Here is a 23,258-nt window from a genome sequence, read left to right as displayed (position 1 = left end):
AACGTTTTCAAACTTTTATTTACTTTATTACCTATATTCCAATTGTAAAAGAGGGGGGGTCCAGTCATTCGCTATCACTCCGTGTCACTACGCCGCTACTTGTCTCAGCCATTTACACAAAACCATAAAGAAATATCAACCGAAATTAGGTTATAATTCACAAATACACATTTTATGTTGATTAATTCTACCTTACGTCTATGTGGTTCGGAAGCACCCAGAGGTCATATGACGTTAACAAAATGTAATCGAATGCTAATATAATATGCAATCTCCATTGATAGATTTTAAACATTGGGTTCATAAAAAGGATGCGTGCAAGAAAAGAGATTTTATATAGACAATAACAGATCATCTCTATCCCTGGACGCATCCGACGTCTCGGTCCGTCCGAACCTGCTTACATCTACAAGTTAGCTCCATCACGGACTTAGCGACGGTTTCGGCCACAAGTTACATCGTCAGGGAAACGTCGGAATAACGTCGGGGCGTGGCTTTCCTTAGTCCATTCATGAATTTAATATTGTACTACTAATAGTATGATATTAAATTAGTGGCTTTGTGTGTGTGTAAGTGAATTGATTATAAAATCCATCGACACCCTAGAAAGCGAGGGATACATAACTTAAACCATAGCCACGCCTCAGCGTAAAGCAGCACCTAGGGTTATAAACAAGCAATCGATGTGACAACAAGAACTGATATCAAGTAGGTAGAGAAGCTCGACAACATGCTATCGTGTAAAAGTAAACATTAACAACACTCGTTAAGCCTTAACGGTTTTGTATTATGCTAATTCAGAACTATTGGTATGCTCAGACGTAAAACAATGACTTCGTCGATTGCAATGAATATTATTGTCTAGAAAACATAATAAAATGGATTACAACATCAATCGTGAATCTAAATTTATGCTACGCTTACACAAAGTCAGCATTGCATTCTGTCAAATGTGTGAATGCTTATGAATTGAATTAATCATTAAAATGTTTCCGAAATTTGAATGATCACTTCAAAGAACGCGTCGGACGAGAATTTCGCTCACATATCCGAACGTTGCAGTCCTGTGTACTTATTTACACATCTTAAACGTACGCTTAAAAGAATCCTTAATAAAATAGTGTTTATTTTGCGATAGAAACAGACTGCGCGAAAATACAATTACAACCTATATCAGTTATTTAAAAATATAATCTTACGTTCCACGCCGTCGAAGACAAACCAACCAACAATAGTTTTATAAACGCGGGCGTGTGGGTAGAGGGATGCGCTAAAAATTAAAAACGTTAAAATCAATTAAAACATTCGTCGGGATCGTGGTTAGAAAGTACAAAATAAAGTTTGCCTCCCTCCACACGCCCGCGTCGAGCCTAATCGAAGATTACACTGAACTTTGTACAAACACATTTCGATGCAAAACAAGTTAATAAAATCATGTACTTAAAATCAGTATGGACAGTGTCAGAATTGCATGATCCAGACGGTGGTTGGTGCCTCCGAAACAAATATGGTCCCGACTCTGCCTTTCTGATCTCACATAGACACCAGTCCACCGCATGGTTCACGCTTCAACAAAAAGAGACAGCCTCGAGAACAATCCTCCCAGGCGAAGTTAAAATAAAAACATCTTAGTAATGCTACAGTGATTACTCTTTATTCTTAGTCTAGTGGGAATTATACCTACAACATAGAATTACACAGGCTTCTGCCGCGTTCCGGCGCTAACACAATATTGGGGAATAACCGATTCGTGTTCACGCGTCATAATAGACGAATCGACCGCGGTGCTGAATCAAATTCGCGCAACATGGTTGCGTTGCGTTACGATGTAATAAATTATTATAATTATTTATTTTAAATGGAAATAAAATATTCCTATAAAATAATTAAAATGCCACAAAGGCAAACTTTTATAACATTTGACAATGGTTTATCCATAGCCCTTTTAAAAATCAACATACAATTGAGTAATAATCAAAAATTTGCATTGGGAATGCAGTATTATATTTACGATATACTTACATCAAAACAACGGTAAATGTGAATACATCTTGTATTATATTTTATATATAGGATTGAAAGCAACAGATCGGTTCGTCTATCTATACGCGTTTGTTTCCGAAACGTAAATGAATGAAAACAAGGCAACGACGCCGGACGCGGCGCGCATTACTCTAGTGTTTAAGTGTGGCTTACTTGGCTATTTATATTTGCGGCCGAATAGTCACTGCTCACGATGATATGAGCTGCAAATGATAATTATTTTTTAATTACACATATATTAACAAATTTATTAAAGCCGACATTTGATTTGGCACAACGAAACTATACATTTCAGCAGAATGATGTCCATTGCTGATTTGGAAACGGCCCGTGTCCAAATTCTTACGACGACGTTAATAACGTCGTGACCTCGTGGAAGAACGTCTTACCCTACGCTTGCTGATCCGTAGTTTCTACTTTTGACCCTTATGACCCTTGCGGTCATCAGTTCCGCACGCTTTTTATTATGATAAAGAAATGCAATTTATTTACATTAGATTCTCGATAGCCACAGTAGTGTAATTACATTGCGAATATTTAACATTCTATTGTTATTATTAAAAAAAAAAATATTCCGGCGTGCCAAATCAAATGCCAGGTATAGTACCAGTTAGTCTTATTCTAATGACCAGATGAATGTTTGCTCAATTCTTCAACTTAAAAGTTACTTCAATAAGTTTCTAATAAATAAAAACCCAAACACATTTCAGATAGCTGTAGTCTATAGTCTCACTCACACAAGCAAATAGTTACCCCATCTAATAGATTCAGGCGTTACCTTGCGGAAGTCCATCCTAAGTAAGAAAAGGACTAATATATAGCTAATAATAGTAATGCATTACTCCTGAGGATGCCCCATGGAGGGGTGAAACACGTGTTGAGTGATTTTACGGTGGTAGTTGTATAATTAGCATTGTTTGCCGCATGCGCATTTATCAGTGGACTGGCGCACGGTGCACTTAATTGCACGACTACTGCTACATAGCGGAAGTAGCTATTTATATTAGTCCTTTTCTTAAATTGTTATCGGTCTCTAACTATTTTCAAATATCTGTTTATCAACACCAAAGTGCTTTTTTTCGTAAAAACAATACTTTAATTTTAAACAAATATGCATTCAAATAACAGATCAATTTATTATAATTGTTGTACGAATTGTTTATAGATTATATATTGTGCAGATAATATCCCTTCATCAACATGCGTACGACAGACAGATAACACACATTATCATACCATAGGCTATTTATAATAATTATACCTGAATTCATTTATTGTTAAAAATTACAAATCACTTTGCAATTCAAATATAATAAATACTTTATTCCCGTTTTGTTTATTTATTTTCATATTTAATGTGATTAAAAATTTTGAACAAATACGTTTCTAACAAATAATCTAGAATACACAACAACCCCAGGACAATATTTATTTCTTTTGATAATTAAAAAAGAAATTCATGATTGTGTTATGACACTGAACAAGGATACATAAATCTTTTGTCGTACATTTTACATTTAAAATGATGTCAAAATCACACATAAAAAGGCACTATTAAAACTGATAAACTTCGAACAAAAATACTAATAAAAAGAAGTAATTTCTGTATGTATGCCACATTTGTATATCAACCAACCTCATTGAATGTACCTGAGAATGCTAAGTTGCTAGTTAAGTCAACAATATTGTATTCCTTAATATATGCTATTAATCAAAATTTTATTTTAAGATATTCTATTTCAATATTTATATTATTTACCTTCGGATAACTTGCGTACATAAAGAAACATTCAACAAAGTGGGTACTTTTTTGTGAGCTTGTGTATCCTTAATGTAAAACAGGGCAGTTTGTTGGATATTATTAAGCTAATAAAATAATCTTATAATTTATTGTTTAATAACCTTATGAAAGAAAGTTATTGCATTAGAATTCAGACCACTTCTACACACTCATTTTCCAACATCCACTTCAAACATAACAAAACATAAAAAGCTTTTATAAGCTAATAGCTATAAGCAAAGATAATATTTGTTATATTAATGGGTAGCATAAAGAAATGAGATTATATTGTTAAATATCTTTTTAAATTTGTCTATTTTTGTTAACAAGGCAACTCAAACTAAAATACACGTAATGTCTGCTATGAATAAGTATCACAGAGATTTTAATATCTCATACAGTACTGTGATTATATTTATGGCAGATTGGGTATATTTATATTCCACTTAACAGAGCCCCAATTCTTTGATTAGAATACAATGAATAAAGCTATGTTTAATTTCTTTTTCAAGCACGTGATTTTATTGAAAACAGTCATGTACAGACTGATTTAAATTTACCTGTATTTCTCAATTTAAAATTACAACAACCTCTATATCTACCCATTCTTGCATACTTTGTAATGAAACAAAAAACAAAGTTAAGGGAACTATTAAGTAGTGAGCATTTAGAAGCAAATTAACAAAGATACATTTGATCAGTGCAACATATGAATAGAAGCAGTGGCAAAAAGATTGATGTTTATTGACACTGCACAAGTGATGGCGTGTATTCAAACAAATTTACATCACTTGATATATAAAAATAAATATACATTATAAGTTAGAAGGCTAAAATTAAAGTTTTGCATCTAGGTAAACTTTTCTATTTACATAAAATTCAAGAGCTTTTTCATCTAATTTTTTTGACAACATTGTGACATATGGGTTCCCAGTGTCAGTGAAATCTCCCACCTATGACACCACAGTCTGAGTTTTTCAAAGAATCGGTAGTGAGTGTAAAGGCTAAGAGGCAGGTGTTATGAATTTTTAGAAAAAAACATTTATCTGTCTAATATGCCTAATAATAATTTTAACTCATTAAGTGTGGTCTATGTCTAAATTAAATGTTTAGAAAACGTCAATGTAAATGTTTAGAAAACATGTTTTAAAACCATCTACCATGGCCATGAAAAGAATTAATTTTTAATTAGTGTTTATTGATAGGTAATAGACTGACATAAAATTTGTATATTTAACTCTTATGTAAAAGGGGCGATGGAATTTTTTTCTTCTAAATGCGGCGGTAGTATGTTCATAAAAGATTAGGAGCCTATGCTGTATAATTGATCATATTTTCTTTAAAATCAATAGCTACAACCATTGCTGCACCAAAAGCTGTTCATGCAGTTGATTGCAAATTAAACAATATATCGACTTTAAAAAAAGATCAAAACAAACAAAAAATAAAACAAAAATCTACCTTGTAAGGAAAAGCAGGTGTTCATCCATTCCACTCCATTTCAAATAATTATTCTTTCAAAATATATTATTATTGTAATAATATATAACTATGTCCTTTTATAAACTATAGGTATGCTACGATGACATCTACACTCCTCCCTTAACTCCTAACATCTTAAATACACTGCAACAAACAAAAATAAAAATGAAAATAAAGTAAAAATGTAGTTATCGAACATGTTACCTTTTCCATAAAACTAATAATTATTTAAAAGGAACACACCAAACTGTGATTTTTTAATACTTTACAGGACCTTCTGTTCTTCTAAGATATATATGATTTATCTATATATATCAAAATAAATGTTACATTTAATATATTTTTTAATAATACCGGTTTCACTTTGCCACCTGGCAATGCACACAACACACGAAAAGTAATCATTCTCTTTGCACTCACCGACTTGACTGTGGCTTTAATGAAGTCCTTCTTGTGCGCGAGGTCGAAGTCTGGGTAGTGGCTGTAGACCTGCTTGCACACCGTCTTCATTGTAATCTGTTCTAGATTTGCTCCGTCAAGGATCTGCTTCACATATTTCTTGATCTCCTCATCCTAAATGTTTTTAATTAATTTAATAATTGAATGCTAGAGCCATTTGCTATAACGATATTTTACAACACCAGTATGACAATATGTCTGTGGTTATGCTATCACTTTATCACTTAATAAAGAAATTCTAAAAAAATTATAGTCGGGTACATGGATATAATTATAATCAGAACTTTTATTTATTACTTAATTAGCAATGCTAGCCCTCTCGACAGTATGGCTACACTTTTACTTATTACTAACAGTATTAGATATAGATTTCAAAGCCAAAGTAGCACTTAAACTTAGCCAGCATCCATTGAGTTATATACCTATTTAAACAACAAATAATTGCAACATAAAGTATGGCATAAAACCGAGGAATATGAAGTACTATCAATTATACAACAATTTCGTCATAAAAATAATAATAGTATTATTATAAATTCTATAACAAAAACATACACAAATCGGGTCATTACACAATTGTACTCACTGTTGGAGGTCTCTTAGCTTTCTTGTCTGCTGGCGTATCGGATTCCTCACCGCTCTCCTCATCCTCTTCCTCCTCACTACCTCCCTCCTCCTCCTCTTCACTTCCCTCGCCGGACTCTTCTTCAGAGGATGCTTTCTTCACACCCTTCTTTGCCGGTCGACCTACAGGCTTGGCGCCGGCCTTCTTTTTAGCTAAAAAGATTGATAAATTTAAATCAATGAAGTTTACAATGCCGTGTGCAATGGGATATATTTAGCAATTTTCCTTTTTTGGGTTATATTTAAAAATATCCGCTAATTTTTATGCAGAAAAGGATTTTCATTTTTTTTCCATAGTATATCTGTTAGATTTCATTGATAGAAATTTGAACAATGTTACGACTTTATTCAAAATTAGATTACCAGGCGGCGTGGGCGCTTTTCTCTTGACTGGCGTTGCTTTAGCATTCGAATTTTTAGCTACGGGCCCCTTGCGTCCTTTTGACACCGCTGACGGCCGACCGCGCTTGCCTTTTGGCTCCTGTAATAAAATTGCTATACTTAATACCAAGTAAATATAGCTTTATTTTAGTGCTATCAAATAATATATATATATATATATATATATATATATATATATATATGTATATATATATATATGTATATATATATATATGTATATATATATATATAATTTTTTGTATTTAAAAAATTCAAACTAATATTAGTTTATCATAAAGGAGGGGCCTATATGCTGCAGCAATAGACATTTTAGGTCTTAAAAAACGTCATCAATCAAAACAACTATAATATGGAATACAGAATCCAAAACAAAATGAAACCATGAGATATTTCATATGTTTGTTCATATGTATGTTTATATGTTTATTTAATATCAAGTGGAACTCAGTTTTAAATGAATTTTGTACAAAATGTCATGAAATAATTAACATGGTAAATATTAAGCAATGAATTATCAGGGAAACCATAGTTCAACTTACAACATCAGACTCCTCCGCGTCGCTTCCGGATTCGGCATCACTCTCACTCTCGGATTTGTCACTTTCATCGTCACTCTCCGACTTGGCTCTTCTACCACGACCAGGTTTATTTGCACCCTGTTCATGTATATTACTCAGATTTAGATCAATGATATTCGACTATAGCTATAAAAGACAACTACTTAACATAAAGCCTTTAAATTAAATTGTAAACTAAGTTCTTATCATGACTTAGTGAGAGATGGTATTAGATGAATGTATAATACACACACGGAAATAAATCTATAGTTATAAGTCTAAAGTAACCCTGTGAAGACTACCCTTTTATGAGAAATTTCTTTATTTAACAGTATAAGTGTGGAATGACAGACATGCGTTTGTCGACCTCATTTAATATCAAATTCAAATTTGGCTAACTCATTGTAAACTGCTGCTGGGAATTTATAATTCGGAAATTTTGATATTTATAATAAACAATTTAAGGCCGTTTAAATAATTGACCACATGCAAAAAGATTACTGTAATATATTACTATTTACGCTTTAAATCCTCAGTTCAGTATAGTGTAAGTCTTAGGGCCCGTTTCGACCGCGAGTATTTAGACTCCAAAAGGTATTGGAAGATTAAATTAACTCAACAATATTTTTTATTTTTAATAATTGACTCAACAATATTTTTTCTGTGTTACTCTAAAATTTAATTTTGAATTTTATAACATTGCTGCTTACCCGTCCACGTTTGGGCTTAGCCTTGCGTCCCCGCTTGCCGGGTCGTCCAGCGGAGCGTCGTCGCGAGCTGGCCTTGCGCTTGCGGCCCACCCCGACACCGCTTTCGCCCACCTCCGGATCGAAATCAGAGTCCGCTTCTGACCCGCTTGGATTAAATGAACCCTAAATGAATCAATAACACTTTTTAGGTCAAGAAAATGTTAAATTTTTGCGTATATTTTGAAAATAAATCATACTTACATCGGAATCTTCAGAGCCATCTTTTGCGGGTTTAGGACCTCGGACTTTTGTTTCAGGATCAGTCTCATATTCTTCATCAGAATAACCTAGAAAAACTTTTACTGTTAAGTGTGCACAAGTTATTAATAATTTTACCGATATTCAAAATCATGCATGTAAACATCTCCATTACGTTATTGTTGGTAGCCCTTTAAGTGTAACTAGCTCTATTACAATACTTTATAAAACCAATAATTGTCAACTATAAAATTAAATGTTTTCATTCTTCTTTTCTTATATTCGCTTCTTTGTACCAAAAGATTTTCATTTTGCTGAAAATTCTTACTATAGATAGTACAACTTTAATGGACGCCTCGATTGGAACGAGGAATAATTACCTCGGTTGTGCACCTTGACGGCAGCAGAACGACGCGGGCGACCTCCGGGGGTGGATTGTGTGGGCGGAGGACGCGCCACACCACGTGCATGCGGTGAGTTTGCGTTAGGCTGTTGCAAGAAGCCAACCAGCCGCGCCGCAAGCTCTGATGTCGAACCTAATACAAATATTTTATGTATAAAACTATTGTAAGTAGCAACTACGAAAAATCTCGTCTCAGTGCCTTAAGACGAAAGTCTACTACCAATGCGTGTAACCGTCTCTGGTAAGTAGTCTCTCACAGTCGCACAGATCAATTCACGAACGAGGAGACCCGTAGATGAACGAAAGCGGCAGTGGACAAGCCACATAGTACCGATAGCCGCACGCGCATTACGTTTCTAAAGTGGAGACCACAGACCAGCAAGCGCAAGGAATTGATGATTTCATCATCATCTATTCACACATCTTCCTTCAAGTTCAACACCGTTCAACGATTTAAGGTGCCGAACACAAATGCAGTTTCGACTAATCACGATATACGATCGGTGCATCGTCTACTTGTGACGTAATCCAAATAAAACTTTATTGGTTACATAAGTTATATATTCATTTATTCGTATCATTATTCAGTGTTATGGTTCTCATTCATAGTGATTAGATGTGTACGTCATACGAATGCCAGAAGAGCAGCACGATATGTAAAAAAGAAACTGCAATCAAATTGAGCTCCCCCTTATAATGTACATACATCACGTCCCTACGAAAGTTTCTAACGGGCTTTAGCCTGAGAAGAGCCAGCAACAAACTCAGGTTTTTGTTTTGTATCATCACAAATATCATTAGAGAAAAACTTTCCTAAAAATATTACACAGTATAGTACCCGATATTTAATACGAAGCGTAGGAAACAGGTTCAGTTTCCTTGCGATTACGACTAAAAAACTGAACCAAGCCGCTTTTTGCAAAGTCTTTCTCTGCTACCAAATTTGAGAAATACAGTAGTTGATGCTATAATTGTATTTTTCTACTAATATCTTTGAACTAATTAGTTTTAAGTCCTCATTTGGTGAACTGACGGCCTGGTTTTCTCTCTTCTTTTTGTTCCATTTTAGTTTTAAGAATCATATATAAATGTTAATTTTTTTACATGTAGTTGGATGTTACGTTTAATAGTTTATTTTTCAAATTAATTTACATAATAATTCAAAGACAGTACATTTGCCTATAAGATTACCGATTTTATAGTCTAGAGCAGCAAAGGTTCCCGAAGTCCAGCTGAACTCCCAGGAGTCACTAGAGGCTCGAGGGGAGTCGAAGTTGGCGTGACAAAAAAATGGGGTTTAAAATTTGTAAGCCGAAAATCTTCACCTACGAAAATTTGCTTTCGATAGTAAAGAATTAAAATATTGCTTTGATTTCATGTATCAATGTAGGCAGATAATATTTAAAGAAGTTCAGCAACTATTATTAAAACTTGTATATTCCATATTTAGTATATGTTGATACTTGCAAAGCGCAGCTGATGTCCACAACGCTTATTCTGTAAAGGGACGAAATACGACGTGGTGTATGCTTGTAATCTTGCATGAATTTGTTTAATTATTTGTCAGTATAATTACGAAAGAGAATGATGGTCAATGCAGGTGTTCATAGAATTGTTCTTTAAGTTTTTAACGAATTTTTGGGATTATGGTGGAAAATTTTTACCATATAAAATTTCTACCAAAAACAGAACCAGCTAAATTTTAAAAGTTATCTATGTGAAAAAAAAGTTCGGGAACCTCAGGTCTAGAGAAAGATTTATATACACGACTTATATTGAAATATTTAAATACATAACTATTTTAATTTTTATTTCATGTAAATATTGATTATAAAAGATGTATACGTACAAAATATTTACAACAACGCGGTTTCCTAGCATTACAACTTATCCGGCGTATTATACCCCGTCTGCGGCCGACGTTCACAAAACCAAGCTGTCTCGTTTGTACATTAATTTCACCTTGTTCATGTTTCCACCTAAATGCTTTATTACATTAATACTTTTTTTTAGCGCTTCTCCATTTCACTTGTAGCTTCCTCAGGCAGTTCTTACTAGTATGTATTTGTAAAAATGTTACTGCTGTTACCGTTGAAAATAAAATACTATTTTTGTTTTGAAGTTACCTTTCTTGTCCAAGTCAAGCATTTCGCACATGGTGCGGAGTTGTTTTGGCTCCATTTTCGTGGTCTCCTCCAACTTAGCCTTGTATTCCGTAGATCCAATCGCCCATTCGTAGCCTTTGAATTTTTTTATGTTACGCTTTACGTTCCGGTCCAGACATAATTGCTAAAAGGAACAATACATTAATACATTTAATATGTTATTTAACTACAGAATAATGCTCTTTAATATATTTAATTTAGGATAGATTTCTTACTTACTCCATAAAGATACTGATGTAATAATTTCTGATCTTGAGTCTTGAAGCGGGACAGGGAGACTTCGACGTTGCTGATATGACCGAGGGGTGTGCCTTTGCCTGCGGGCAACGGGACTGGGGGCTCTGTTGGCTGATTACGCGGAGAATAAATTATTAAAATAAATGACAAAGTTTATTGACTTTATATTGGTTGATTTACAACATTAATTTCTTAAGTTGTCCAGTTGTTCACTTTAGGGACTTGTCGAGGGTCTAGATTAACGTGACAAAAAAAATGGTTTCGCAATTTGTAAGCGGGGTTCACAAAAATTTATTTGTGCACCTCTTATTTATAACAATGTCACACTTTTTAAATTCAATAAAAGAAAACATAAAATCGTAGCAGCTTTTGCAAATAAACAAACCTCTTTTTTTGGTTTAGGTTTAGGCGCCTCTTCTTCCTCCTCCTCTTCCTCTTCTTCCTCTTCACCTTCTTCTTCGTCGCCTTCCTCATCATCGCCCTCGTCGTCTGCATCCTTAGCCTTCTTAACCGGTTTCTTTATTCTGTTGAAACATATATGTACTTAGCATTGTTGACGAAAATGGATCATATTATACTCACAGTAGTATGTACCAATCATAATAAATTCCACAGTATGAGTTTAAATTCTCACTTTTCTTTTGCTGGTTTTTTCTCCTCCTCTTCATCAACCTCGTCTCCTTCCTCATCTTCCTCTTCCTCTTCTTCCTCCTCCTCATCTTCATCTTCTTCCTCTGTGTCCTAGTAATAATAATTTATTTATACAAAATCTTAATGTCCCCGTTATCTAACAAGAGTACAGTTGCTACGTATTCGTAATAGAGACTACACATTCAAATGCAATGAAAGTGATTTAGCGATGTATTTCAATTAAGCCAATTAAAGAGTGTCTGTCTCCAGACTAATTTTATATTGAGACTAAGAATGTTCAGGAGCTTTTTCTTTAATGGATTTGATTTAACAATGACAAAATCTAATAAAATTATTACCTCCTTCTTGGGTTTCTTTTTAGGCGCTAATTTCTTTGACGTCTTTTCATTTTCTTTAGCGTCTTCTTTGTCATTCTCTTCATGTGTCTCGCCGTTCTCCTCCTAAATTACAACAGTTTTATGATCAGATTAACAATAATTTCATACCATGTGACGCAATAAAAAAACACAAAGACTGCAAGCGATAATAGTAAGATGTTCACGAAACAAAATTTGACAATGTCACAATTAACCGCCGTTGTAGATCCGACCTTATTCAAAACGACCTTATCTAAGTGGAAATTACTAACCAAAATAATACTCAAAAGTTTAAGAATATAACGCTAACCTTTAAGACCGTAGGTTGCCAGAAAGTGCGTTGACTACAGTTTGAAGACATTTTCCTTTCTATTAAACCTATATTCAGTTATATTTAACAAAGGCGTTGACGAAATGTCAGCAGCGCCAATAATTTGAAACTACACATTCCTAATTTTTTATGGACTACTTTTGCCTTTTTAAAATAAGAAATCAATTTTAAAAATTTTATTTGTATTTTAAAGAATGCTATTTGCATAGGTTGCTCTTACAGCTTCATCGGTACTGATTTCGCGGGACAATGTTGTAGGCTAACTTATCCAAAATTTACCGTCACAGACATGCCGTTGACTAAAGGACACTCATGAAGAATTTAAGTCGTGTTAGTACACTAAACGTGTGGTAGTCGTGTAGAGAAAACATACTGGAATACGTCTTTTGAAACGCCCCTATTTTCATTTGTATATATATACTACCGCCCCCATGAAAACCTACTAAGGGGCGGTACCGTTAGGAACCTATATCTAGACGCGTTAAATGGTTTTACTGTCGGAATAGTATGCACAATCAGTGGTAGCGCAGTTTTGTATTGTGGCAAGGAATCTTAACTCGCGAGGTCGACCGGGCAAACTCATACATATTTAATTCATATAAAAAATAATAAATAATTTAATGATAAATAATAAATAATATAATGATAACATATTAATAGATATCTTTATTAAAATTCCAATTCGGCTTCATACTGCCAGAAGTTATTTTCGTGCCGCATTCGATGAGAAAAAAATAATTAACAGGAACACATTCAAATCTTTATACAAAATAGGATGGATTATATCTCTTATTGACGTGAAGCCGTGTCTACCCACCAGTTCGGGCAATAAATGCCCCAAATTAAGCAGAACAGGTAAAAAAATTCAGCGGTACAATTTTATTTAAAGATTATAATTAAAACACATCGGTCCCAAGTAATGCCACCAAATGAAGCCATTTACAGCGTAGTATAAGTATTAGCAAAGAAACTTTTCCATATCATCCACGAGGTAGGTATACATAATTTATTTTTACTAATCCATCTCAATCTTGTCAAAAGAAGCTTGTTTCAACAGTTGGAACAATCACATGCTAGTAAAATATTTTACAGAAAAATTGATTGATTTTTAACGCTTCGGCATTGAAAATTTGTATACTAAATGGTAAAAGATTTTTGCTAACAAAGGTATATTGTAGGTTAGAAATAAAATCTTGTTAAAAATGTAGTCTTGTGAGTTTAACTTAAGAAAGCGACATTACTTTCCGGTCCCCCTAATGTAAAAGAAAACGCTTGAAAAACTGTGGATTTTTTAATTAAAACTATATAGAATCAAATCAGTATAACATGTATACAAGTCCTCCGTAAGTATTAAAGCACGAATATCAAACATCTGGACGATTCGGCTTAACCACTAGCAACTTCAAAACTTCGATCATATTAAGAGATTCTTTTGTAATGATTTTTACTCCCACGTTGAATTATTTATGTCCCTAGCATTCTTACACTGCTTAGAATATTTACATAAAAGCAGATTTTTTAGAGCCGTGGGAGACGTTTGTCAAATATACACAATAACTTTTACACAGCTTTTTCGTATATACGGACTAATTGTCGTTTCATAAAAACGCCTCCGTTTGATAGGGCATTTAAGCGTCACTAACAAGGGAATACCGTAACCATGACAACGGCGGAACGTAACAATAAGGAGATTATGGGCGCAAATACCCGAAGACGTGCTATTGTACTTAAGGAAAAATCACCTATTACCGCGGTATACGAAATCAACATTATTTACCCATATATTATCACGTATTCCTATTTATTAATAATGGTCATGTTTAGCCACTAGTGCTAAGTTTGAGGGAAGTCTAGTGAGAAGTTTATTATTACACAATTTTTTTGTAATGAATTTGGAAACTATATCGGTAATTAATTCACATTTTATACACCGCAGTAAGAATCTGTTATCGTAATTAAAATGTTTACTTATACTTTGTAGACAATTGAATTTTACTAATTTGTTTTTCATATTTTCGTTGAAAAGAGGGGAAAAATAAAATTCCTCATTGTTTTATGAAAAAAGAAAAATAGCACAAAATAGCGATTTAAACAACTCTTTTCACAAAGAGAGTCACGTATTCAGAATAGAAATGTTGGTTTAGAAAACAACCATATGTTTAAGACATTTGAGTCTTTATTAAATTTTTTTTATATGCCAGTATAGTCTCATAGATTCCAATTTATTTATTTATTGTTTCCTGGCTTACACAGCTGCTCCAGTGGCAACTGCAGAGCCCATGGGTTCGAGGTGGTAGGCGCAGTGGGCGCTCAGCCTAAAACCTCTGACATGGGGTACAAAGCTTAAGAGCTCCGCGGGGAGCCTCAGGTCAAGCCGAAAAGATAAATACAATATGTCCATATCATATATTATATTTAAATTAGGCGATTATAATGATCTGATAAAATAATAATACTAATCATTCCAAGCATTTGTAGAATGTTTGAAGATTGTTAATCAACAAGTTTATCTTTTTTTATTTGCTATTTATTATTTTTTCCCTTGGAATGCCAGAGGCCAATAACTTTTGATAATACGATGTCTGTCGTAGCAGCTTATAATATAATAACATATATGAGTTAAGAGATCATAAGCTATGCGACTCTATTTCTCTATAGCATCACTAGTAATGAATGAGTTCGAGGCACAGAATGGTCAGCGAACTTGTCAAAATATTTACCGCCTGATTATAGGCCGGTTACTGAAGACAAACACGCATGAAGAACTAAACTATTATTGTTTTTGGTGTGGTACTTGTGTAGAATAGAAGTGAAATTACAACTAGAGTGGTGACGAAAGCACTTAATGATCAAATGGTTTGACGGATCCACCCTTCTATAGCCCTCGCCGGTGTAGTATGATATGTAACAACTAACCTTTATGTCTTCGCCTTTGACGTCCCGCTTGTCGTCTTTGGAGTCGTCTCCGGCCACGTCGTCATCCTTGCCATTGGCCGTCGTCGACTTGGCGTCTCCTGTACACAAGGGTCTCTTATTGAATACTGATCTTATTTAAACAATACATTACTACCACTTTAATGAGTGATTAGTCAACAAATGGTCCCCCGCAGTAGGTGTTGCTCGATTATGACATGTCCAAAACGTCATGAACCAAGCTTAAATATGACAAACAAACCGCTCACACGATAGTAATTTTATTGTGGCTTCATATATTTTTAGTTGTGTGAAATTGCAGATTTCTTGCCAAATAATCGTCATGTATAAATAATATAATAATAATTGTTTATACATGTCATGGTGTCGATCTTTAGGGAAGACCTATTTCTTGCAGTAGCCGTCTATTGGCTGACACGATAATGACGATTAAGATACGGCGGCTAAAACGCATCGTAAGTTAAAAAAAAACTATTTTTCAACGAATTGCTTTGCGATATGTTTTATTTTTAAATTTTCGAGTGCTTTACATAATTAAAAAATATTAGAAAGAATTTTATTTCATGAGTAATATTCGGATCAATCGTCGACGATATTAAAATGTAATTTACATATAATAGAAATTCTATATTTTTATTTTTTTTAAATATCGGTACTAGTAATGTGTAAGTATTAAGTTAACAATTATACCAACAAAGTGTAGAATAACATTCCTTGCTCTTTACATGTTTACAAATGCAGCAATAATATTATTTACATAATATCAAATAAAGGTGATGTAAGTAGATAATTTTTATCTCTTAATTCGAATACGCGTCTCAAACTACTGAGGGGTACTGTTATCAGAGTAACATACAAAAATAAATTCGTAAATCTTAACTGTATTCACATATTATAATGCCGGTCATAATTGAATTTTGAAATAGCTTTTGATAGTTTTAACTAATTACACATTTATTTATTTTTAACAGTATAATAATTTTTGTAAAATTTTCGTGCTCTTGGCATCTGGTTTCAGCTTTAAGAAACCATGTTATTTATTTTATTACGTTAAATAATAGGTATTCAAGTATAATTAAAATGTTTATTTAATTTCAACTAATCTTTTTCACGATTTTGTTTATCTGTCAAGTTTTGATTTCATAAAGAATTTCGCTCTGCATGACATTTGGTTCAAAAAGCTGATTGCGTAGTGTTAAGCTCTGTCGTCGGTATTTTTCCATCAATGAAAGTACATTACAGTGAAGGCACATTCGATTGCCTTGTCAAAAAGACAAGGTCGGATCGACACTTCGATGTAAACATAATAATTAACTGTAACTGCAAATAAGCTAATATGTACATTACAACAGTACATTTGTAATAGTCTCCTAGACTTTTGAAATATTTTAAACGGCCTTCCCACATTTACGTCCTTCATTATTTGATCTAGATGTGTGTAAGTTTTCGAAAGTAATGTAAGACAACAGTACAATAAGACATATTGACAAAAGTTGGAATTTCTCAACACAGCTCTACATGTCCAACTATTAAAATGGAAAAGATTTTATGTAAATGAGAAAAACAAATTCTTGACTTTTTATTTGATTGTAAATTTAAAATTTTAATATTTTATTTATTTGATAAATATTGCACACCCAACAAGGATAGAATAAGGTGAGAAGGTATACACATAATACTTCAAGCATAAAGATTTAACATTTCATACTTAAACGAAAATGAAGATGAACGAATGAATGTTGCCTATCTCACTCGTAGTATATTTAGATATACAAGAGGTTACGACGATCGTCGTGTTTAGATATACAAAACGGTTCAATATATAAATAATTATTAACTGTTAATAGTATATCACTTGTTGATTTTAACATGACGAGTCAAAGTGAGTGGCAAATTTATAACTGTTTCTACGGCCATTGTTATTTATTTAATACTGGTTACACAAAAGATTATCAGTCATCGGATTTAGATAAAAACCCGATCCTCGCCTAAACCTCTGCAAAGCGGTTTGCCCTTGTATAATACTACGCTTTATTTAAGGACACGAAGCTTGTAAGAGCTGCTCTGTCGTATTGATATGCTGAGTAATGTTTATTGAAATAAATATTACGATAACATTACTTCAATGCAGTGCTTGATATTATTATATATATAATTTGAATACAGATGCCTTTGTACAAAAAGAAAATCGTTTCAAATGGTTCATATTCAAATATTCTTAACTCTTTTTATAAGATGTAGATGTTTTAATTACAATTACTACATTACACTATTACTACTACTACAATTAACATGTCAAACTACATGTTAATTGTAGTTTATGGATTCTATGTCACACAGCCACCGTGACAATGAATTTATTGCAAAATACATGTAGCAACAGCATGCGTAGATGGCGTAGTGGAGGAAGAGAAGTGATTGAAATCTGGGAGTCATCCCCTACTGGTGAATTATATTTGGCGGAAGAGCTCAGAATCGAAAACCACTTAAGCCGCAGGTGACTGTGAAGGACCTGTATTTGAGAGTTCTAGGTTTCTAAGTACCTTGACCTCAGTATTCTAAGATGTTTAGCAAGAAATCGTTAATGCGTTCTTGGTGGCGTACGCGGCAAGTAAGTGAGCCTTAACAACTTCAATTAGAAAAGCGTCCGTGTATGGGACACCTAAGATGAGTTTCTGCCGTCTGAGATGGTTGAGGCAAGACTTAGAAACTTGGGAGGTCAGTACAAACAAAATATAAAGAAGTTGATTATACAGGGTCGTGGCCTGTTGCCACAGTTGATTATACGGGGATCGCCTTGACTATATTATGCGAAGAGGCCGAGAAGTTAGGTGCGTTAAATATCGGCGCATCTTTAGTTGAGCGGAGAAAGGGACATTTTTCTACCTCGAGACGGGGCTGCATGGACGGTCATCGTTATCAGAGCTGCGAACTTTTGAAAACATTTCCAGGACCTACGCCTACTTCATATCGCGATGGTGGACGAACAACGCGAAGGTTCTAGTCGGCACAAGTTCGGCCCTAACCCGCTGTTGCCTTTACAAGGACGGGTATACAAAGGCATTTCCTCCCCGTAAAACGAAAAATAATATTTAAGATCACTTTCTATCTCAAATAACATCTTATAAATCGCACCATTACTCGCACTTTGCCAACTACATCTTCGTTATCACACATAACTGCAATTTTTACGGTTTGTATGGGACTCATTACCGCAGTAATAATCCTTACTCTAAACTTAGAACTGTGGTTTTGTTCTTTCAGCCTATAGACGCTTATTGCAATTTTGCTGCAAATTGTAAACGCAGTACTAAAAATAACTCAACTATTTATTCATTTAAATGTCTTTTTTTTAAGTCTACATGTGGCAACCCTGATACCAGGCCATTGACTCGAACGCACGACCTTAGCCTATAGATTCCGCTTAATGGTATGAATTAAGATATGTTTACAGCAACTTTTCATTCTTATAATAATTGCCATAATTTTAAAAATGTATGCCATATTAACAAAGTCGATTTTTTCTTACACGTCATATAAGTCTTGTTTCGGCGGCAAAATATATTGACAAATTATTTATGTGAAAATTCGTTTACATTTTAAAGCCTGCGATAAGACAGCCTAAAGATTAATACTTATGTCTTTTTACATCGATGGTTTCTTTAGGTTGTCGCAGCGTGAATTGCATATACAATAAGGTTTTCTGGTTTATTAAACAGTTTCAATGATCAGACTTTATTCGACACGCATGTTTTCGTGTATGTCGGGAAGGCTATGTTCAGCAGAGGACTATGGCTTATTGGGTATACAGAATATTTTTACAAATTTTAAGTTTTTATTCAAGTTAGGATAAATACATCTCCAGCTGATGTCAAAAGAAGTCTACCACTTATTCCTATAAATACTTCAGACCTAAGAAGAGGCGAAAGAAACTCAGAAATATCTTTAAATGATCCATCATAGAATGTACAATCATTGTAATATCACTTAGTTACAGAGTTGAACTTCTTAACAATACTTTATTTTTAAATGTTTGCGTACAAAATTGTCGCTTGCATTTCGCGTTAATTTTGTGTTGTCATGTTTCGAAACTAATTTGCCTGTCACTATTTTAAAGGTAAATTTATTTATTTAGTAACATTTATTTTGAACTTTTTGTACTAAGTTTAATAATTGTAATAATTAAAAATACAACACACTTTAAAATTATGTGACATGGCAGGGTTGCCAGCTGTCACAGACAAAAATTTCCCCACGTTGAAAAATTAGAAAAAGTAAGGAAAACTTATCAGTGATTCTAAGGTAGAGAATTTTTTACGTATTTTGATTTTGAAAATAATTACGAACATGCAAACATAATAATAGTCTAAAAATACCTATGATATTAATCATTATGACAATGCCTTTTTAACAATTCTCATTGGCCAAGTCATTTACCAAAAATTCTGTATAATTGCTTTATATTATTAAACAAATATAAAAAGTAATATTTTACTTTGTTCTATATATTAAAAAGTTATTTACCCAAACTTATAAGAGGTTGGTACAGCTAAAATAAATTTTTAAACTTACCTGATCTGTGATGATTGATTCAATGTGTTAATAAAAAAAATATTTTACCTTTTGCCAGATGGAATATGCGGCACACACGAACACAAACAAATCTGTTAGTTACCTAAGCGATATGAACCTTTGAACTGTGTATGAAAGCAGGGTCGGCTGTGTAACAACATATACTTACTGACTTCACTAAAAACTAAGTGTGTAATATAGCCCCATGATGTTAGTAGCATGAACACAGAGACCTAGCAAATTAATAATCCTGACCTTCGTTGTCTAGCTGACTCTGGTCCGTGTGATTCTGTTGATCTACATCCGGGTTACCTTGGACCTCGGTTTGAGCCACCGACTCACCCTTGGAGTCCTGTGAGGACTCGTCCTCTGTAGTCTGGCCATCTCCAGCTCCAGATTTCTTATCTTCATCCTGCATAGAAAATTATATATTTTATTCAATTACATCAATTACAGCACTAACTAAAATTAAAATAACATTTTTCATACACAGACATACTCTTAATTGATAATTGCATGTTAAATTTGTACATTCATGAACAGATTGTGAAAATTGAATGTGAAACACATAACACTTAGATATGTTTTACTAATGTTTTTTATTCAAACTCTTCATTAATCTTATATCAATTATTAACATTTCAACAAGTCATTTCTAAATATAAAGAACTGTGTAAAATTATAGTTAGCTACATAGAATTTTTAATTTACACAATATTTCTCAAGACATGCTTTATGTTTCATACAATTTTACATACATATTTTTTTACATACATATATATTTATTTAAGAGTTATTATGTATACTGTCTGCAGAATACAATTTATAAAAAGTTACAAGATTAAGAAAAATTATGTTATTCAAACAGGTTAATGTCTGATATGATATTATACAATTGATAAATATAGATAGAAACAAATGTCACCTTTTTTGAGTAAAACTTTATTTGTGTACAACATGTAAACAATTATTTCTTTTACAAGGATAAAATAGGATTCAATGCTCTTAGTAGAAATCATATCAAAATCTGCACCATGATACTTCAGACGACGAAGTTTTTGATGTGCAAACGAAAATGAACCTTTACCGACAGACATAAAACACATATTTCAATGCGTCAGCGTCTATCGCAACACTACCGTATTGTCTATGTGCAGTACATATACAGACGTATACTTAACAACTATGTAAGAACATTATCGAAATCGGCATTTTTTTTTGCTACTTTTAAGGTCACTCTCAAAATGTATTTGCTTTATAACATCAATTTTATAACACTTTATAAAATTAAACAATATCAACTTAAAATTACGCAAATATTTCTTAGCAGAAAGAGGTCACCAAAAAGGCCTCGAAAAGCCGAGAGTTAGGTTTTATTTACATCGCCTGCCGCGCTCCGAGCGTGAATAAGAAGGCGCGAGGTCGACGTTCAGTGTAATAACAACACATCTCGGGGCCTCCGAATAGAAAATTCGCAAGAAACAAAATATCAAGGTCATGCGGATTTCCTATCAATGTCATATAATATCGTGCACATTAACAAAGGCCCTGTAACGAAATGCAAAGGGGCGGGGGTGGCGAAAATATGCGAATTCTTAAAAAATATTCCATTAGAATCAGTTACTTTAACTGATCATAACAGCATTCACAGTTTTAAATGCAAATTATTGACTAATATCACAACCCTCCGTGGCGTAGTTCCCGCGTTTAGCGGGAAGCGAACGTTCTGTCAGCCATATTGAGACGCAGGCAAACATTAGTGATATAACACGGAAATAACATCACTTCACAGCTTAAAATCTTCTCATAAGACGCGCACCAATGTAAGGAAATGAAATTAAAATATATATTTCACAACTATACCTGATTATCACTGATTTTTGCTTTATCGGTATCACCCGACATTTTTCCTACGAAGAAATTGAAAGCGAATTCCAAGCGTCTTCAAACACCGGACAACACAAATGCACGCACCCACAACATAGAAAAAAAGTTGCCGTTTTGTTGCAACATCAAAAAATATCCAACGTGAAATATTGAATAAACTATTTTATTTAAACTACTATTAAAATGTTAAAATTATTATTATGATTGATATTATTATTTAAACCTAATGAAAAGAAAAAAATGCTATATATTTATTGATGCACACATGTGATATTATTTATTAATACTTTATAAATATTACAGAATTTTGTGATTACATATAGGCAGTAGTATAATAGCAAAGAAATGCACGTTATAAAATGTTCTATGTTTTTATACCGAATTTCCAGAGATTCAGTCAGATTATTTAATTTTTTGGGTTAATCCTGTAAGATATCAGGTCAGGTAAGTTTAGGTTTATGAAAAAATCGAATTATCGCATACTTCATTATCATTCAATTTCAACAGCCTTAAAATGTAAAACGTAGTTCAAGGACTAAAAAATGACTCCGAGAACTTTATGATATACATTAAGCGGGCAGCATAACATTGCGTTTAGTCACCAAAATAAATATTATATGTACGTACGAAAGTATTACGTTATGATCGCTCTTTTCTTCTTTTATTATTTTTTTTTTTGATTTATATCTTTTCATGAACTTGCTGTACAATAAAGAGTTACCTAAATTAATAATACTAAATAGCCGTTATAAAAATATTATATGAAACATATTTTTATACCAAACTTACAATAATCAATATATGTAAATACGTGATAGTCCACGTAGCGCATTTTTATTATCATGCAAGTTTGATACGTATAAATGATAATTAGGTGATTTGTACGTATACATGAATATGTCTTTTTTTGTAAATTTTACTCAAAGTCCTACAGCAGACTTATACATTTATTCATGTTTATTAGCGTTTTAAACAATGCTTTAAGAACACAGACAAAAAGCACCTATAAATGGAAAAAATCAAATTTTGTGTAATTTGCGTTATAAGGTAGTTAGTGTAATAAATAACATGGTTTATTTTAACGGTAATACTGAACTCTTATTATTTCATTAATGAGCTGCAAATTTATTTAATAATGGTTGAGGAGATTGTTGTTTTCCTTAATCTGAATATATTTTACGCTTTGTGTCAGCATAAACAAATTAATTTTTCGTCCTAATAAATAATGTAATAGTTATTTAGCAGGAAATATAGAAACTTATAATGATGTTTAATGTTGAAGAAACTTTTTAATCCAGTATAATATTTTTAAAACGACGTAAATCAATATTATCTAAAAGTTTTTGATATTATTGTTTCTGTTTTCAAAACTTTTATGAAATATCGTATGAAAACTTTTATAATTTATAAATTGTTGAATAATGCATA

The 23,258-nt window shown here is 33.1% G+C and overlaps 1 protein-coding gene across 2 annotated transcripts; it reads right to left on the bottom strand.

Annotated features, from left to right (window-relative positions):
* Window positions 1-4: 4 nt before the first annotated feature.
* Window positions 5-21,914, bottom strand: Dek (protein). Of its 2 annotated transcripts, none has more exons than XM_068769024.1 (17): window positions 21,807-21,914; window positions 20,199-20,355; window positions 15,354-15,451; window positions 12,089-12,190; window positions 11,734-11,840; window positions 11,485-11,623; window positions 11,082-11,210; window positions 10,824-10,986; window positions 8,675-8,830; window positions 8,298-8,383; window positions 8,058-8,219; window positions 7,330-7,446; window positions 6,752-6,869; window positions 6,351-6,541; window positions 5,726-5,878; window positions 5,285-5,449; window positions 5-2,246 (listed from the first exon to the last, which is right to left on the bottom strand). In XM_068769024.1, exons 1-16 carry the CDS (start codon window positions 21,846-21,848, stop codon window positions 5,441-5,443), a joined length of 1,929 nt encoding a protein of 642 aa, XP_068625125.1. In that variant the 5' UTR covers window positions 21,849-21,914; the 3' UTR covers window positions 5-2,246; window positions 5,285-5,440. The 2 variants fall into 2 exon arrangements, with proteins under 2 accessions (XP_068625125.1, XP_068625126.1); XM_068769025.1 differs by having other exon boundaries at window positions 20,286-20,355.
* Between the last annotated feature and the right edge of the window lie 1,344 nt (window positions 21,915-23,258).

The sequence above is a fragment of the Battus philenor genome, unplaced genomic scaffold (assembly GCF_028537555.1).
Source record: "Battus philenor isolate CCGP_79_NKW_IND1 unplaced genomic scaffold, ilBatPhil1.0.hap1 SCAF_27, whole genome shotgun sequence".
Classification (NCBI taxonomy): domain Eukaryota; kingdom Metazoa; phylum Arthropoda; class Insecta; order Lepidoptera; family Papilionidae; genus Battus; species Battus philenor.
Note: the sequence above shows the minus strand (reverse complement) of the source record. Positions and strands in the feature narration are given on the sequence as shown.